The sequence below is a fragment of the Peromyscus maniculatus genome, chromosome 6 (genome assembly GCF_049852395.1).
Source record: "Peromyscus maniculatus bairdii isolate BWxNUB_F1_BW_parent chromosome 6, HU_Pman_BW_mat_3.1, whole genome shotgun sequence".
NCBI classification, from domain to species: Eukaryota; Metazoa; Chordata; class Mammalia; order Rodentia; family Cricetidae; genus Peromyscus; species Peromyscus maniculatus.
In genome coordinates, this window is record NC_134857.1 from 35981398 (window position 1) to 35995958 (window position 14561).

At 45.5% G+C, this 14561-nt stretch overlaps 1 protein-coding gene across 2 annotated transcripts; it reads right to left on the reverse strand.

Moving 5' to 3' along the window:
• Positions 1 to 3591: 3591 nt before the first annotated feature.
• Positions 3592 to 14517, reverse strand: Nhlrc3 (NHL repeat containing 3). Of its 2 annotated transcripts, none has more exons than XM_006977583.4 (7): positions 14198 to 14517; positions 13303 to 13455; positions 12579 to 12726; positions 9525 to 9725; positions 8275 to 8366; positions 5308 to 5420; positions 3592 to 4905 (listed from the first exon to the last, which is right to left on the reverse strand). In XM_006977583.4, the coding sequence occupies exons 1-7, from the start codon at positions 14279 to 14281 to the stop codon at positions 4653 to 4655; spliced, it is 1044 nt and encodes a 347-aa protein (XP_006977645.1). In that variant the 5' UTR covers positions 14282 to 14517; the 3' UTR covers positions 3592 to 4652. The 2 variants fall into 2 exon arrangements, with proteins under 2 accessions (XP_006977645.1, XP_076430177.1); XM_076574062.1 differs by having other exon boundaries at positions 14092 to 14216.
• Between the last annotated feature and the right edge of the window lie 44 nt (positions 14518 to 14561).

The window sequence follows — 14561 nt, forward strand, 5'->3', positions numbered from 1 at the left end:
CCCACCAGTCCCACAGCCGCTCAGACCCAACCAAGTAAACACAGAGACTTATATTGCTTACAAACTGTATGACCGTGGCAGGCTTCTTGCTAACTGTTCTTATAGCTTAAATTAATCCATTTCTATAAATCTATACCTTGCCACGTGGTTGTGGCTTACCAGTGTCTTCACATGCGGCTTGTCATGGTGGCAGCTAGCAGTTTCTCTGACTCAGCCTTCCACTTCCCAGAATTCTTCTCCTCCTTGTCCCGCCTATACTTCCTCCTGCCTGGCCACTGGCCAATCAGTGTTTTATTTAATGACCAATCAGAGCAACTGATTTGACATACAGACCATCCCACAGCACACAAGCTCATATGATGGCTAAGGACCAGGTAGAGAAATGAATTTGGCCTTTTAAATAAGCAATTCACTTTTCTCGTTTGTAAAATAACCAACGATTACAGATCCAATCAGCAAGAATTCAGCATATTCACCCTGTGAATCCCCTATGTACTAAGCTCACTATCCAACTATAGCTTTACCTGGAAGATGGATAGTTCACTTCTGGCTGTTAGTCTGAATTACTAATGTTATGTTATTTACTACTTTTATTTTATTTTAATTACCAAATTAAAACTTTTTCTCTTTTAATTGCAGAAAACCCAATTAAGCTACCAGCTTCCTCAGGATATAAGCGTGCTATAGAAACAAAGGGAAAACAATGTGTTCGATAATGTAGCTCCAATTTAAAAAAATCAAGAGCGCAAGGAAGCCTGGCATTGTATTGCCCCCAGCTATTTCAAGACATGCCTATCATATGCAGAGCTCTACTGCCCTCTTCTGGATGGAGGCTGTAACACACAGGTGCCAACGAAGAGGGGGGAGAGGGAAGAGAGGGAGAGAGGGAGAGAGGGAGAGAGGGAGAGAGCAAGCGAATACATTGAGGCATTTCCTCAAGGTGAGCATACAAAATCTGTGTTCCCAGGCACCTTTTGCTGGCTGCTCTCATGGACACTAGTCCCAAAACCTTCACATTGTAACAGATATTTGTAAAATGAATAAAGCTGATAAATTCTGACTGCAAAATTTTTATTTGATTATTGCTGAGAGTATGTAGTTGAAAATAAAACAATCCATCCATGTAAGTTCAGGGCCTTTTTTTTTTTAATGATTCTGATTGAATTTAGTGAGTCTAAGAATTAAAATTTTAAAGAGTTCCCAGTTCCACTAGCTACCCAATCACTCCAAAACCTCTAAAAACCAGAAGCAAGGCAAGCCTCTTCTGTCGCCCCAGCCTTCCAGCTGTGGTACCCGACGCAGTTAATGACCGCGACATGCACGGTGTTTTTTGGCTCAGACTGTAACCAGGTTTTCTCTGATTGACAAGCACTCCATTTTAAAGATTCATTCATTCTTATTAGAGTGGAAGGAAAAATAATCACAGCCTTTGGTTTTCTAGTAAAAAACACTTCCTCCTTCTCCTCCATGCCAAGAATAAGCCTAGGGAGCAGAGGCATCCAGAAATTTCATATCTACACCAAAATATAGACTCCCAGGGCTGAGAAGGCTCTGAAGTTAAGAGCGCTTTCTGCTCTTGCAGAGGATTGAGTTTGGTTTCACAAATGCCTGTATTCCAGGGAGATCAAATGCCTTTGGTCTCCATAGATATCTGCACTCATGTGCACATATATACACAGAGATGGATACACACATGAATTAATAAAAATATATCTTTAGCAATGTGTCAACTGTGTAACACTGAGGAGGTGGCGCCATGGGTTAGAGCATTTTCTGGGTAAACATGAGGACCTGAGTTCAAATTCCCACCACATAGAAGCAGGGCATGAACACACACATCCCTGTAAGCCCAGGTTATCCTACCTGAAACACCTCATCAATGCATGCTTTATGAGGGCAGAGACAAATACTTCTCTTAGCTCCTGCAATGTCTTTAGTCCTGGGTTTATACAGCAAATTTCAGTCATTAGCTTGGGTCTGTAACCCAAGATCTTGCTGTAGCCTTCATTGTGTTGAGTTATAGATGTATACCACCATGCCCAGACTCACCAACCTGGGATCTTATGGTCATTGAAATTCTTCTATTATTAAAAAAAAAAAGAACCGATCTTAAAATAAGTAACCAAGCTCTATAATTTTTTCTTTGCAAAACTTTAATGTTCCAACAGAAAATACAATTCTTATTTGTTAACTAATTGATCCAAAAGCAAGGAGTAAAATACTCTGATTTCAAGTACATCGATCAAATAAGCATGTCTTTTTAGACAAACAGGAACAATATTCTCAGCAAGTTTTTTATAAGAATGGGTAAAGAAGAAATCAAGCTGGTACTGGCCTGGAAACTTCATCCCTATGGCTAGCATTCATAGTTCTAGAGGTTCGGTTTTCACCACTGGTCCAAATGCAGAGAATAAGAGACTGTGTAAATGGGACAGCTACCTCACCTCCGACACCCAGAACCCTCAGGGATCACTGCAGAAGGCAGCAGTGGTCCATTTCTGCAGCAAAGAAAGCATCGTGTGTGTGCTGGACATGAAAGCTGCTGCACACAGCATCTCAACAGCCATGACACACACACAAGACCACACCCGTCAAAATCCCAGCACAGAGCTGGGAGGGGCTCATGGAGCCTACTCCAAGCTGAGAAGCTAGCTCCTGGGAATTGATGGCTGCTGGTGGAGGGAGAATCTTTTGAAGGACGTGTTTCCTAAAGGGCTACCCTGTTCAGTAGACCGTCCTATACCCACGCACAACCAGGCAGCACCAAGTTCATTCGGAATGAACATATGCACAGGAAGTTAGGAGGAAATGTGATGGAGGGTGGGGAGGAACTGAAAGGGAGAGAATGAAGGATGGATTCAATCAAAACACGACGTGTCTGTGCAGAAAATCCTCAATAAAAATCACTGCTTACAGAAACAGGCTAAGGAAAATACTGTAGAAATAGCAAAGGCGGTTCAGCTGGCCAACTCTCCCTCAAAGGGGCAGCTGCAATCCTTTTCTGGCTCACCAACAAAACAAGCTTCACACTTCTGTTTTTCATCCAAATCAATTGGTCATATTAGCAAATGCATACACCCTATGAAGACTCGTTCTGTAGACACCTTGAACACAGTCAGGCAAACCTGGCATGTGATGGAATGACCAAGACAGTTGGAAGGCCATCTCAGACCATCCTGTAATGCACTCCAGGATCCAGGTATCCGTGCCTGGTATGTATCCAATCCACACAGCAACAGTGAATGAGGAAAGAATGATATTCCCTTGTTACTAAAAGAAGACTAAGATGACTTCTGAATCATAGTCTGGTGAGTGGCAGGGACACATGTATGAGCCTTGGGATCTAGCACATTTCAACAGGAAGCTCACTTTCCTCCCACACTGTATGTGACCCATGCACCTAAACAGGCCCAAGCCCCTTCAACGGTAGTGGGTGGAGAGTAGAGTTAGCTTAGGCCTCCCTGGTGCTGCACACGTCACCATGTAACTCTGGGACAGTGAGGGACAGAGTGGAGCAAAGTGGACAAGCGAGCGAAAGACCCTGAGGGGGAAAGGGTCCATCAAAACCTAGAATAAACCAGAACAAATTGAAAAGCACAGAACCTGCACGTGAAGGCCAGTATTCAGGTAGGACGAGAGCAGGAGAGGCAGGGAGATTGATCATGATCCCTCAAAGTGTTTGGCACACTTCCGTGTGAATGGTTCTAACTCCCCTAAATGTCTTGGAGGTAGATTAATGCTACTAGCAAAGTGAGTTTATTCTAAAATATGGCATGGGCAATACTGAGGAGGGGACTTATTGCTAGCACTCTCTCAAAATACCATTGGTAAATCTTCATTTTAGTAAAGTGCTTAGACGCTGGCTGTTGCAATCTTACTTGTAAAGGGTGACGTTAAGCATTTTGTAGCTAAGAGACCAAAACCTGGTTTTCCCCCAGAGTTCATGGGCAGTCTGTAAGTCTCAGGCCTTCTCTACCTGGATGATAATGTTGCCTCTATCTCATTCATCTCGCGGCCAATCTCAGCCCACACTGCCACTGCCTGCAGTCTGCATGAATCCACCCCGCACGGTTCCTCCCGTCTGTCTCCATGTCCACTTGTCTCTCTGCTGGACCGCAAGGCAGACAAGGTTGCTGCTTCACTTCAGACCTCCGTACCGGGCATGGCACTCTGCACGCCTCAGATTACTCAGCAGCCAGCCCAACCACAATCTCTCACAGTCCATTTTGCAAAAATTAAATGAACCAGTAGTTTCCAGTTCTGCACAGGAAATCAAAAGGTTACCCTAGGAGCCCAGAGAGAGTTCATCCACCCACACAAGTAACGTGGTTACAATCACAGGTCCCCATCAGGAGCCCATTTGAGAACTGCACTTCTTTCTTTAAAAGCTGCTTATGTGAAGACGCAGCTCGGCATGGCATGCATGAGGCTATGAGTTCAACGCCCTGGATCATCAAAAAGGAAAAAACAACCTCTTACACACTTAGTTGTAAAACTAAGTCCCAAGAACCACAAGAAAAACATGGCCTTACTGACATACCAACACACTTCTCTGGTAGAAGAGGTAAAAATGACCCTGTGCCTTGATGATTTTCAACACAGCGACTCTGTGGCTCTGAACTGCTACTTGAAGCTCCTCCGGGAAGGAGGCACTAAGCTCCGAAGGCAGGGGTATGGCTGTGCCACGGAACGTATTTTTGGACTTGTTTTGCCCCAATTTCTGCCACATAGACTGCGCCGGTCTTCCTGTCAACTTCTAGAAGATGTGGTAGAACCTGATCTGCCAGCTGGATGGTGCTGACCACAGAACACTCTCCGATGCTTCCAGATGGCGGTGCCGCCAAAACCAACAGCCTACTGAGGTTCAGCTGGGCCACAACCAAGTACTGCCCATCCGGGGTAAACCTAGGAAGAAGGAGAAGTCAGTAATGATGAGCATTCTTTCAATGCATGTGTCCTCTGCAGTGCTCAGTGATGGCCATCGCTGCCTGAAGGAGTCAAACTGGTGTAAAGTCTGTGACAGTGGATAAAGCTAATGACATGCCTACATTAAAACAAGCACAACATAACGAATGGAGAATTAGAAGTTCAGGAGGTCCAACAGTGTGGACTCAAGTTTTGACCCTCCTTCTGTGACTGGAAATCTTGCAAAGGATTAGAAAACTACAGACTAGTCTTTGGGCACTTGTTTCCTCCCATTTCCCCTCCTTAAAATTGACAATGAGCACTGGAAACCTTCGGCTGCTCTTCAGAAGTGGAGCCCACAACCAGCTAAAACAAGCATTTAAAATAAACAGCAATGGTTACCTCACAGCCGAAGGTCCCTCCTCTGTGAAGCAGCTGTCCCATGCTCCTAACCACTCTCCGGTGTCTTTATCAAACACTTGGAGCCTTTTATTTCCTCGGTCGGCAACCCACACCTGAGAAACCAAAATCACGTCAGCTGGAAGAGACCCACAGGAGAAGAAACGTGACTGTTTTCTTAGCTCCACACCATTGTCTCAGTTCATGTTTAGAGGACCCTAAAGAAGATGGCCTCCCTCCACTCCACTCTGTCTGAAATGCACGAACAAGTGCAAACACTACAGTCTACTACAGTGCATCTGCCTCTGCCCCAGCGCGCACAGGGCCATCAACCCCATTAACCGTGCGAGCAAATGAAGTCCTGAGTCCTCCGCCACTGTGCACATCAAAGACACCGATGGCCCGACTCACGCAGCCTCTACCACTCACCACCACTGCACACCTGAGCAGCCCCCTAAGCCAGGTCACAAGGCAGAGAGGCGCAGCCTTGCCGCCAGGAGGCTCAGGCGCTCTCTCCCATCTCTAAACCTCTATCTGTTACTACTGGGATGGGTCCAAAGTACAGACTCACTGAAGAGGAAGAAGCTTGGGTGTGCTAAAAACACATAAATCATAATGGGTTTAATTCCGGTTTTTATAGACTGTAATGAGTTACTACGGCACTCCTGTAATAAAATAGGGGCTCGGCCCCAACTGGATCAGGCCCTCTGAATGGGTGAGACAGTTGATTGGCTTGATCTGTTTGGGAGGCATCCAGGCAGTGGGACCGGGTCCTGTGCTCATTGCATGAGTTGGCTGTTTGAAACCTGGGGCTTATGCAGGGTCGCTTGGCTCAGTCTGGGAGGACGGGACTGGACCTGCCTGGACTGAGTCTACCAGGTTGATCTCAGTCCTCGGGGGAGGCTTTGCCCTGGAGGAGGTGGGAATGGGGGGGGTGGACTGGGGGGAAGGGGACGGGGCAGGAGGGGGGAGAACAAGGGAATCCATGGCTGATATGTAGAACTGAATTGTATTGTAAAATAAAAGGAAAAAAAATAGGGGCTCGGATTATGCCCAATAGCATTCATAGGAATCCATGAATTACACCATTCTAGGTTCACCTCAGAGCACAGACCACAGCCCTTGAAGCTCTTTTGGATTTCTTAGGTCTGTGTAGCCCAGAGAGGCCCTGACTTTATCTTCACGGGTGTGTGTGGACAGCCACTGACTGCTTTTTAAACAGACACAGACAAGGACATGAGAGGCTGGTGCCCAAACAAGTGGACGTCTCCAGCTTCCTCCTGATCTGAGATAGGTTTGCCCAGGGATCGGGCATTCCTGCCGCAGACAGATGACCAAGGAAGAAACAGTCACGTCTCACGACGGAAGACATTCCAGATTGTTTCCTTTCTTTCTCAGTACTCAGCATGTGATGAAGAGAACGCCTCTCTAGGAAGCAGGAAGCCCGTAACTATGGCGGGGATGAAATGAGTCATGCACAATGCGCAGACCACCACCGCCTGCTACAAACATCAGGTGCAGGCTTAGGGCGCAGCTCAGGACCAGGCTCTCCTGGCATGTGGAAGGTCCTGCCCCACAGCAGCAATGGACAGGCAAGATCCCAAGCATGTAGAGAACGGGCTGTCAACTTCCACCACTCGGCAATCTCCAGCTGTTCCTCCAAACCATCTTGCTGGCCCCTAGGAACTGTCCTCACCAGGGTGAATTTGACTGCATTTAGATCTCTCATGAACTGCAAAGTGGAATTCTCTTTAAAGCAAAACAATAATAATAAGTAGGCCTAGCATCAAGGAAGGCAGCTGGCCCAGACCCTGCACATCAAAATGTTTACTATTTAACACAGGTGCGACCCCCCAGAACCAGTCGGGGATGAAGCAAACTGCACTCAGCACGTGCCCACGGGAAGCTACAACTCCAGAGGAGCAGCTGTGGTCAACAGAACAGCGGTGGTGGCAATGCACAGCACAGCTGCCACAGGAAACAGGGAGCGCATTTAAACCCGGCTGGTGGCGACTTGCCTGTTGGAGGGAACCCCAAGATCCCAGGAAGCAGCATTTCTGCTTAAAGGGTAGGGAAAAGCCTAAGGGGGGCAGTAGCTGGGGCTGGAGGCAGGGAGACAGTTCTGTTCCCTGGTGGAGGCTTGCTGTTCCCAGGAAGGAAGCAGGAAGAATAGGGGCGTGCAGAGGGCTCTTCCGAAATCTCAGGAGTAGCTTCGGCACTCATCTGCCCCCTTTCCATCAGGGCAGCTTATCCCCCCTTGTGAACTAGAGACATTTCAACACTTACAGTTCGGTTTTCCTAGCAGAAGGAAAATCTCTTTTCGGGTTTTGGATTCATTACCTGTTCTTTTATCATTTAAAGACTACGGACATCTATTTTGCTGATTTCTAAGTCTTTGGAGAACTTCCTCAGAATAGGGCCCAAACATTTGAAGAGTAAATATGCACAGGCACTCTGGAGAAATTTCCTAGATGTGCCCACTGTGGTGAGCTTCAACTGTCAACTTGACAGAACCTAGGATGGCCTCGGTACAGAGCACCCAACAAGCACTGTCTACAGCAGGCTGACCTGTGGGAACGTCTTGGTTGCTTTAACTGACATGAGAACACTCAGCTTACCATGGGTGGCATCATTCCCTAACGGGGGTGGTGCTGAGTTGTATAATAATGCATAAGTCTGAGCAAGCCAGCACGTGTACCTATACATTCATTCCTCTCTGCTGCTGACTTGATAGCAAAGATGTCTGAAGTTCCTGCCTTGACTTCTCCTTCTCTCTACCTGGCTTTCCATCAGGTTTGTTTGTTTATCACAGCAACAGAAATGAAAGAAGAGCCCCTACTAATAATACCCAAGTCCACACACCCAGACACATACACCAAGACATGCCACACAGCCAGACACTTACACCAAGACATGCCCACCCACCCACCCACATGCGTGCTGTTCCCAACACAAGGAGACTGTTTTTACCCGACCAAGTGAGTCAAGTGTAACACTGTGAGGTATGCTGAACTTGGCAGGTCCTGTTCCACTCTCTCCATGTAGCCAGAGGATCATGAAATCTATAAATGGCAAATATATATGAACAGTGAAACATACAGAATGCTTTATGCATTTACATGTTAACTTTGTCTTACAAACTGCAAAAAAAAATCAAGAAACAAAACAAAAACAAAAGTATTACACACTGAGGACTTGAGTATTTTTTCCTGGCTTTATCTATGTCTGTCTAGTTCATGTGTTCCTTCAAACAATCCACTGCTTTAATTAGCTCTGCCTGAGCTGTTCTGACGACTTTTTTTTTTTGGTTTTTTGAGACAGGGTTTCTCTGTGTAGCTTTGCACCTTTCCTGGAACTCACTTGGTAGCCCAGGCTGACCTCGAACTCACAGAGATCCGCCTGGCTCTGCCTCCCGAGTGCTGGGATTAAAGGCGTACGCCACCACTGCCCAGCTGTTCTGACGACTTCTAAAGCACTGTTCAGAGTCCCTGCACCATTTACTTCAAACTAGTTCCCTTTATACAAAAAGTTCATTATTTTGCTCAAATTTCTTTTTCTTTTCCTGAGACAGAGAATCACATTATGCAGTCCTGATTGGCCTTGAACTCTGTAGTTCAGGCTGGCCCCAAACTCTTAGTAATCCTCCTCCTGCACAGGAATCACAAGTGTGTACCAGCACACACACTGTTATCGGTTTACTGTCTCCTCCAGTCTCTGGAAGAAGTCACTAAGTCTAGCAGATTGAATTCTTTCTCTAAAAAGACCAGTCCACTCCCAACACATTGCACCTGGGAATGCAGCCTGTGGGTGCAGGATTTTAAAGAGAAAATTAAACTAGAGATCTTGAGATCATCCTGGATTCACAGGAGCCCCCGAATCCTTGTAGGAGGGAGGTATGAGAGTCAGAGACACACGGAGGAAATGACATGAAGAGGGTAGAGTTACAATGTCACAGCTGCAGGAGCCCTGCAGGGACCCAGCTTCCCCAGTATATACAGGAGAGGAAAGTCTCAGAAGTTCTTTCAAGTTTCACACCGGTGAACATGAGGCCCATGAGCAGAATCACACGCTGTTGGCAAGCCCACCGACTGGTTTCCGTGTATTTAGCCCTTTACACACAGCTTCATGTGCAATATGACTAGATTATGCCAAGCAGCAAACAAATCCAATCCAGTCTATAACATAATGTTCTTATGATCATAGCAAGTTAAAGCATTTACCTTGGGACAATTTGACTAGTCTGTTATTCAGTCCCCCGTCTCCGTCCACAATGTAAATCTCTCCCACGTCATCTACATATAATTCTGCAGGGTTATCAAACTGCAGTGGGTTCAAGCCAGTGCCTTTCTTGCCTGGGGTACCCAAGACTTGAACAAGATCACCCAGGGGGTTGTATTTTTTAACAGTATGACCATAGGACCCTGCAGAGAGAGACAAGCACGTGTTACCAGCATCGCTCAGCAGTCACAGCTTCTAAAAGCTAAAGGCAAATCTTTCACTAGGCTGGGACGGCAACAGAAGCCACAGACTCTCACACATGTAACTACGACAGGAGACAGCAAGCAGCCCTTCATAAGGTATGCGCAAACCTGGTGATGAATTAGTATGTAATCACTCCAAAATCGGGACTCCAAACACAAAGGAACACACAAAAACGCTGGCTCATTTACACAGAAAGCTGAGGATAACTGTATATTTTTCTCGTTTAAAACACACTGCTTGTAAAATAAATCAAGAAGGAACTAAAAGACAAGCAACTTACATTCAAAGCTGTTATTTCAATCATCCATGTACAGATTTCAAATTTTTCTAAGTCAACAAAAAAATTCTCTATAACTAACACAGATTTTTTTTTTCCTCCACAAATGACATGTTCTTCAGCAGAAACAAATTCAACACTCATCACTTCTTGAGAGAAAAATAATCTTGGTGCTAAAATGACCTTACAAGTTAAAGCATAAAGTGAATTAAGAGCAAATAAGGGCAATCATGAAGCAGTTTAGCAGAGGCCAGGTTGAAGGCACAGAAGGCCCAAGTAGCTGCCAGGCATCCCAAGGCTGATTTGACGCACCAGGTTTACTAGAAATCACGTGAGTCGGTCAGCACTACAAGTCTACCTGGAGAGCCACCTGACTACTGTCCTGGACCTGAATGCTGGAGTCGAACTTTTTAGACACAGAGAACACAATACATTGGAGAAAGCTCACTTCAAAGTTTCTAAAGACTTGGAAAGGGAGATAGAGTACTTATAATTTTTTTAAGTGGTTGACTTGCAGCCAAATCTTCATTTGAAGGAATCAATTCATTTGAAAAATGGGAAGAGCATAAAAATAGTTTCTCGGATATGAGGGCGGAAAACAAGACACAATGGAAGGAATGAGATCATCTGTGCTGCAATTATTTCTGGGAACCAGGGAAGTTTTTCTTTTTCTTCTTTTTAAAGGATGATGTGAACAGAATAAATTAAAAGTAAAGGTCTTTCAAGTGAATTCCAGGGACAGAGAAGAGAGAAAAGAGTCAAACCTCATTACAGTATTGTGTAAACTCAGATATACTTTCAAGAGTTTTTTATATGGCTATTTTATTTTACCTTATTTTCTGTATGTGAGTGTTTGCCTGCATGTAGGTTTGTGTACAGCAGAGAGGCCAGAAGAGGGTGTCAGCTCCCCCGTAACTGGAGTTACAGATGGTTGTATGCTGCCATGTGGGTGCTGGGAACTGCACCCAGGTCACTGGGAAGAATAAATGTTCTAAACCACTGAGCATCTCTTCAGCTCCTAGATCTACTTTGAAGTTCAAGACCAGTTTGACTAGGACTTAAAAGAAGAACTCCAAGGGAGCCAAGCTGTAGATCTCAACAGTTGCCTGGGAGAGGAGGACGGAGAAGAGGAACTGAGGAAACCATGCAGCTTGTGAGCAGCCTCATGGTGGAATGGGATGTTCAGAGAGGCATGGCCAGGCTTTGGGGAGCATCTGAAAGGAGGAGAAAAGAGATAAAAGGAAGAAGGACTGAAAAGTTATGCTTTCCTGAGTAGATTCAGAGAAGTGGGCAGCCTTAACATACTTCAATTGCCAGTCTTGAGATGTTTAACCAACATTTAAAGACTAAATGAAGTGGATCACATGCTCACTACCCAAAGCCCAGGAATCTTCTGCATCCTGTGAACAAGTGTGACTGACAACAGTTATACTCATCAAAACCCAGGCCTCACTGGTTCTAAACAATGGTATGTGAATTATCAGGCACTGGCGAAGCAGGATGTCCTTCTAGCCAGGGACATGACCAGACCAAGGGACACTAGCAAGACCCTCCCTGATGATCCCAGGCCTGCTGCACTGGCAAGGCATCAGAAGCAGCCTCTGCTGTTGCTCAGGACGCACCAGCAGCAGCACAGGGGGCGTGCTGTCTCTGCTAAGTTCCCCTGCAGCTGTAAAGCCTACTTTGATTTTCAACACTGTCTACTGAAAACATCTGACGGTAGGAAGGTTTCGGACATGCTTAAGTCAGCAGCATTTCCAAACTGTTAACACTAGTTTCTGCAAATCTGTTCTCTCTGGGCAACAAACTGCAACTTCTTGTCACCTCGTTCACTCTTTCAAAAGACAACTGGTATAAACGGGAGTTAAGAGTCCACTGATCAACTTAAAATACTGACATCTGACTTTACAGAGGAGGTAGAGACTTAGTCTGAGAAGAGCAACTGAAGGTTCAAAGGAGAAGGATCCTGAACTGGGGGGAGGGGAAAAGGGTGGTGGTGGGAGGAAGATAGTTCAGTCTTCAGGAAAATGCCTGTCACTCAAGCACAAGGAGCTGGGTTCCATACCTAGAAACCATGTAAGAAAAAAACAAAACAAAAAACCCACTGAGTAGGTTTGTGTGCACTGTAATCCCATCATTGAGACGGGAAAGAAAGGATGACCCCTAGAGCTCACTGGCCAGTTAACGTAGACTGTGAGTTCCAGGCCAGTGAGAGATCCTGTGTCAAAAGACAAGGTTGATAGCCCTGAGGAATGACACTCTGGCCTACACACCCGTCATGCAATGCACACGTACACGTTCCCTTGACAAGTTAAAGATCATGATTACAGCATCATTGAATTTCTTGATTCAACAGGAATGTGATACAGATTTGTAGAAACCCATGATTTTGTGGAATATTAAAGAAATTATGATTAGATTTAGCAATGCTAGCCTTAAAATGCACAAGCAAGAACACAGGCAAAGACCTGAATTCCATCTAGCAAGGCAATTTAATAGACAACACTACACATACCACTTCCTACGTCTGTGATCCAGACGGACTGTTCATACGGTGTGCTGGAGACAAACATACCATGGGGTGTGTCAACTGTATAATTCCAGGCTCGGAGGAAATATCCGTCCTCTGTGAACACTAACACCTTGGGGATGTCATCCCCTCTCTGAAGGCATACAAAAATAACTGCTTAGAATCTCTTCATAGGAATGCTAATCTTTACTTTTGTCAGAGAGAAATCAAAATGAAAGGATCATTGAGAAACTTCATAAAGTGTAAAAAGCAAACTTCAAAACTTAATAATAACATCTATCCCATACAAATCGAAAATGTGTGCTTGAAGCCAACTCAAAATTAAGTTGCATAATTAGTATAATATAAATGTAATAAAATATTTATAAATATTATAAATGCAATTGGCTATCTTGGGTGGCAAGTCACTTCTTCCCTTACTGGGTTTTTTTTTTTTTCCTTTTTGTCATGCTCAGGTTAACTGTTCTTCTTTCATTCTTTTTTGTTGTAATCAAATGAATGTGCATATTTTAAAAAAAATCTCTAGTTGGGGAGATGGCTGAGCAGGTAGAAATATTTGCTAAGTAAGCCTGACAATCTGAGTTCCATCCCTGAAATCTTTCATCGGAGAAGGAAACCAAATCCCAAAAGTTGTCCTCAGATCTCCACATTCACACCCTGATCTCTGGACCTCACAGGCTCACATATAATAAATACTAATTCTACTTACTTGAGCTACGTAAACTAACCCGTTAAGGGAGTCAACTGCAACAGAAAATGTCGAACCAGTGAAGTATTCTGAATACTTGGGCCAATCCAAATCCAGCCGGAAAAGAACATCCTCCTTTCTCCAGGGTATGTAAAAAGCAAATGTCCTTGAAACCTCAAATAAAATAAAATAAAATAAACCTCAGATTGTTTGCCTTCCAGGTTTAAAAAAAAGTATATATGTGTGTATCTTTTATTTATCTTTACAGCTCACCTTGACAACCAGAAGGTAGTCAGAATAACTGTAAAGAAACAGGGTTTTGTGTCTAAAGATCAAAACAACCACAATAAAAGTCTGCAAATGACTCGAGAGTATAGAAAGACCTGGGAAAGAAAATCCAGTGTGTGTGTGTGTGTGTGTGTGTGTGTGTGTGTGTGTGTGTGTGTTGTTTTTTTAGAGGGATGTATTTAGACGTATGTGTGTGAGCCTGGGTGAGTATAGAAAGACCTGGGGAAGAAAATCCAGTGTGTGTGTGTGTGTGTGTGTGTGTGTGTGTGTGTGTGTGTGTGTTGTTGTTGTTGTTGTTTTAAAGGGATGTATTTAGACGTATGTGTGTGAGCCTGGGTGAGTTTATGTGCACCATGTACCCACAAAGGCCAGAAAGGGCATCGGGTCCCCTGGAACAGGCGTTACACTGGGGGAATCGTCAAGTTGGTGCTGGGAATCGAACCCTACTCCTCTGCAAGAGCTCTCAACCTCCGCGCCACCTCCCCAGCCCCGACACACACACACACACTTTTTAACACTAACAGAGAAGACGAGTGATCCGCTGCTGAGCCCAGGAGCGGGTTTGGTGCCTCTGGGGCTGCACCGCTCGGCGCCACCCTCACCCTTCAGCCGCATCCCCGCTATTCACCAGAGAGCCACTGAAGCGCCAATGCAAAAGCAGACAGGAGAGAAAGAAGACGGCGCCTCCCGCGCAGACCCAGACTCTCGCCATCCTGCGGGTCCGGGGGGCGAAGGTCGGCAGACACCGAAGCCGCGTCTAGGGCGGTAAAAGCCTAAAGCACCGGAAAACCAGACCAGAGGACCTCTTCAATTCCGGGTCTCTTGCTCCTCCTTTCCCCGCTCCCGCCCCCAAGTCAGGTGCCGAGAGCGTGACCCAGTGACCACCCTTTCCCGCTCGGAGGCGCTCCTGGCCTCTGGCTTCGTGCAGCCACTAGCATGGCGGCGCCCGCAGATCTTCCCGATCCGTTTGCCGTCCACTCTTGTAAATTCAC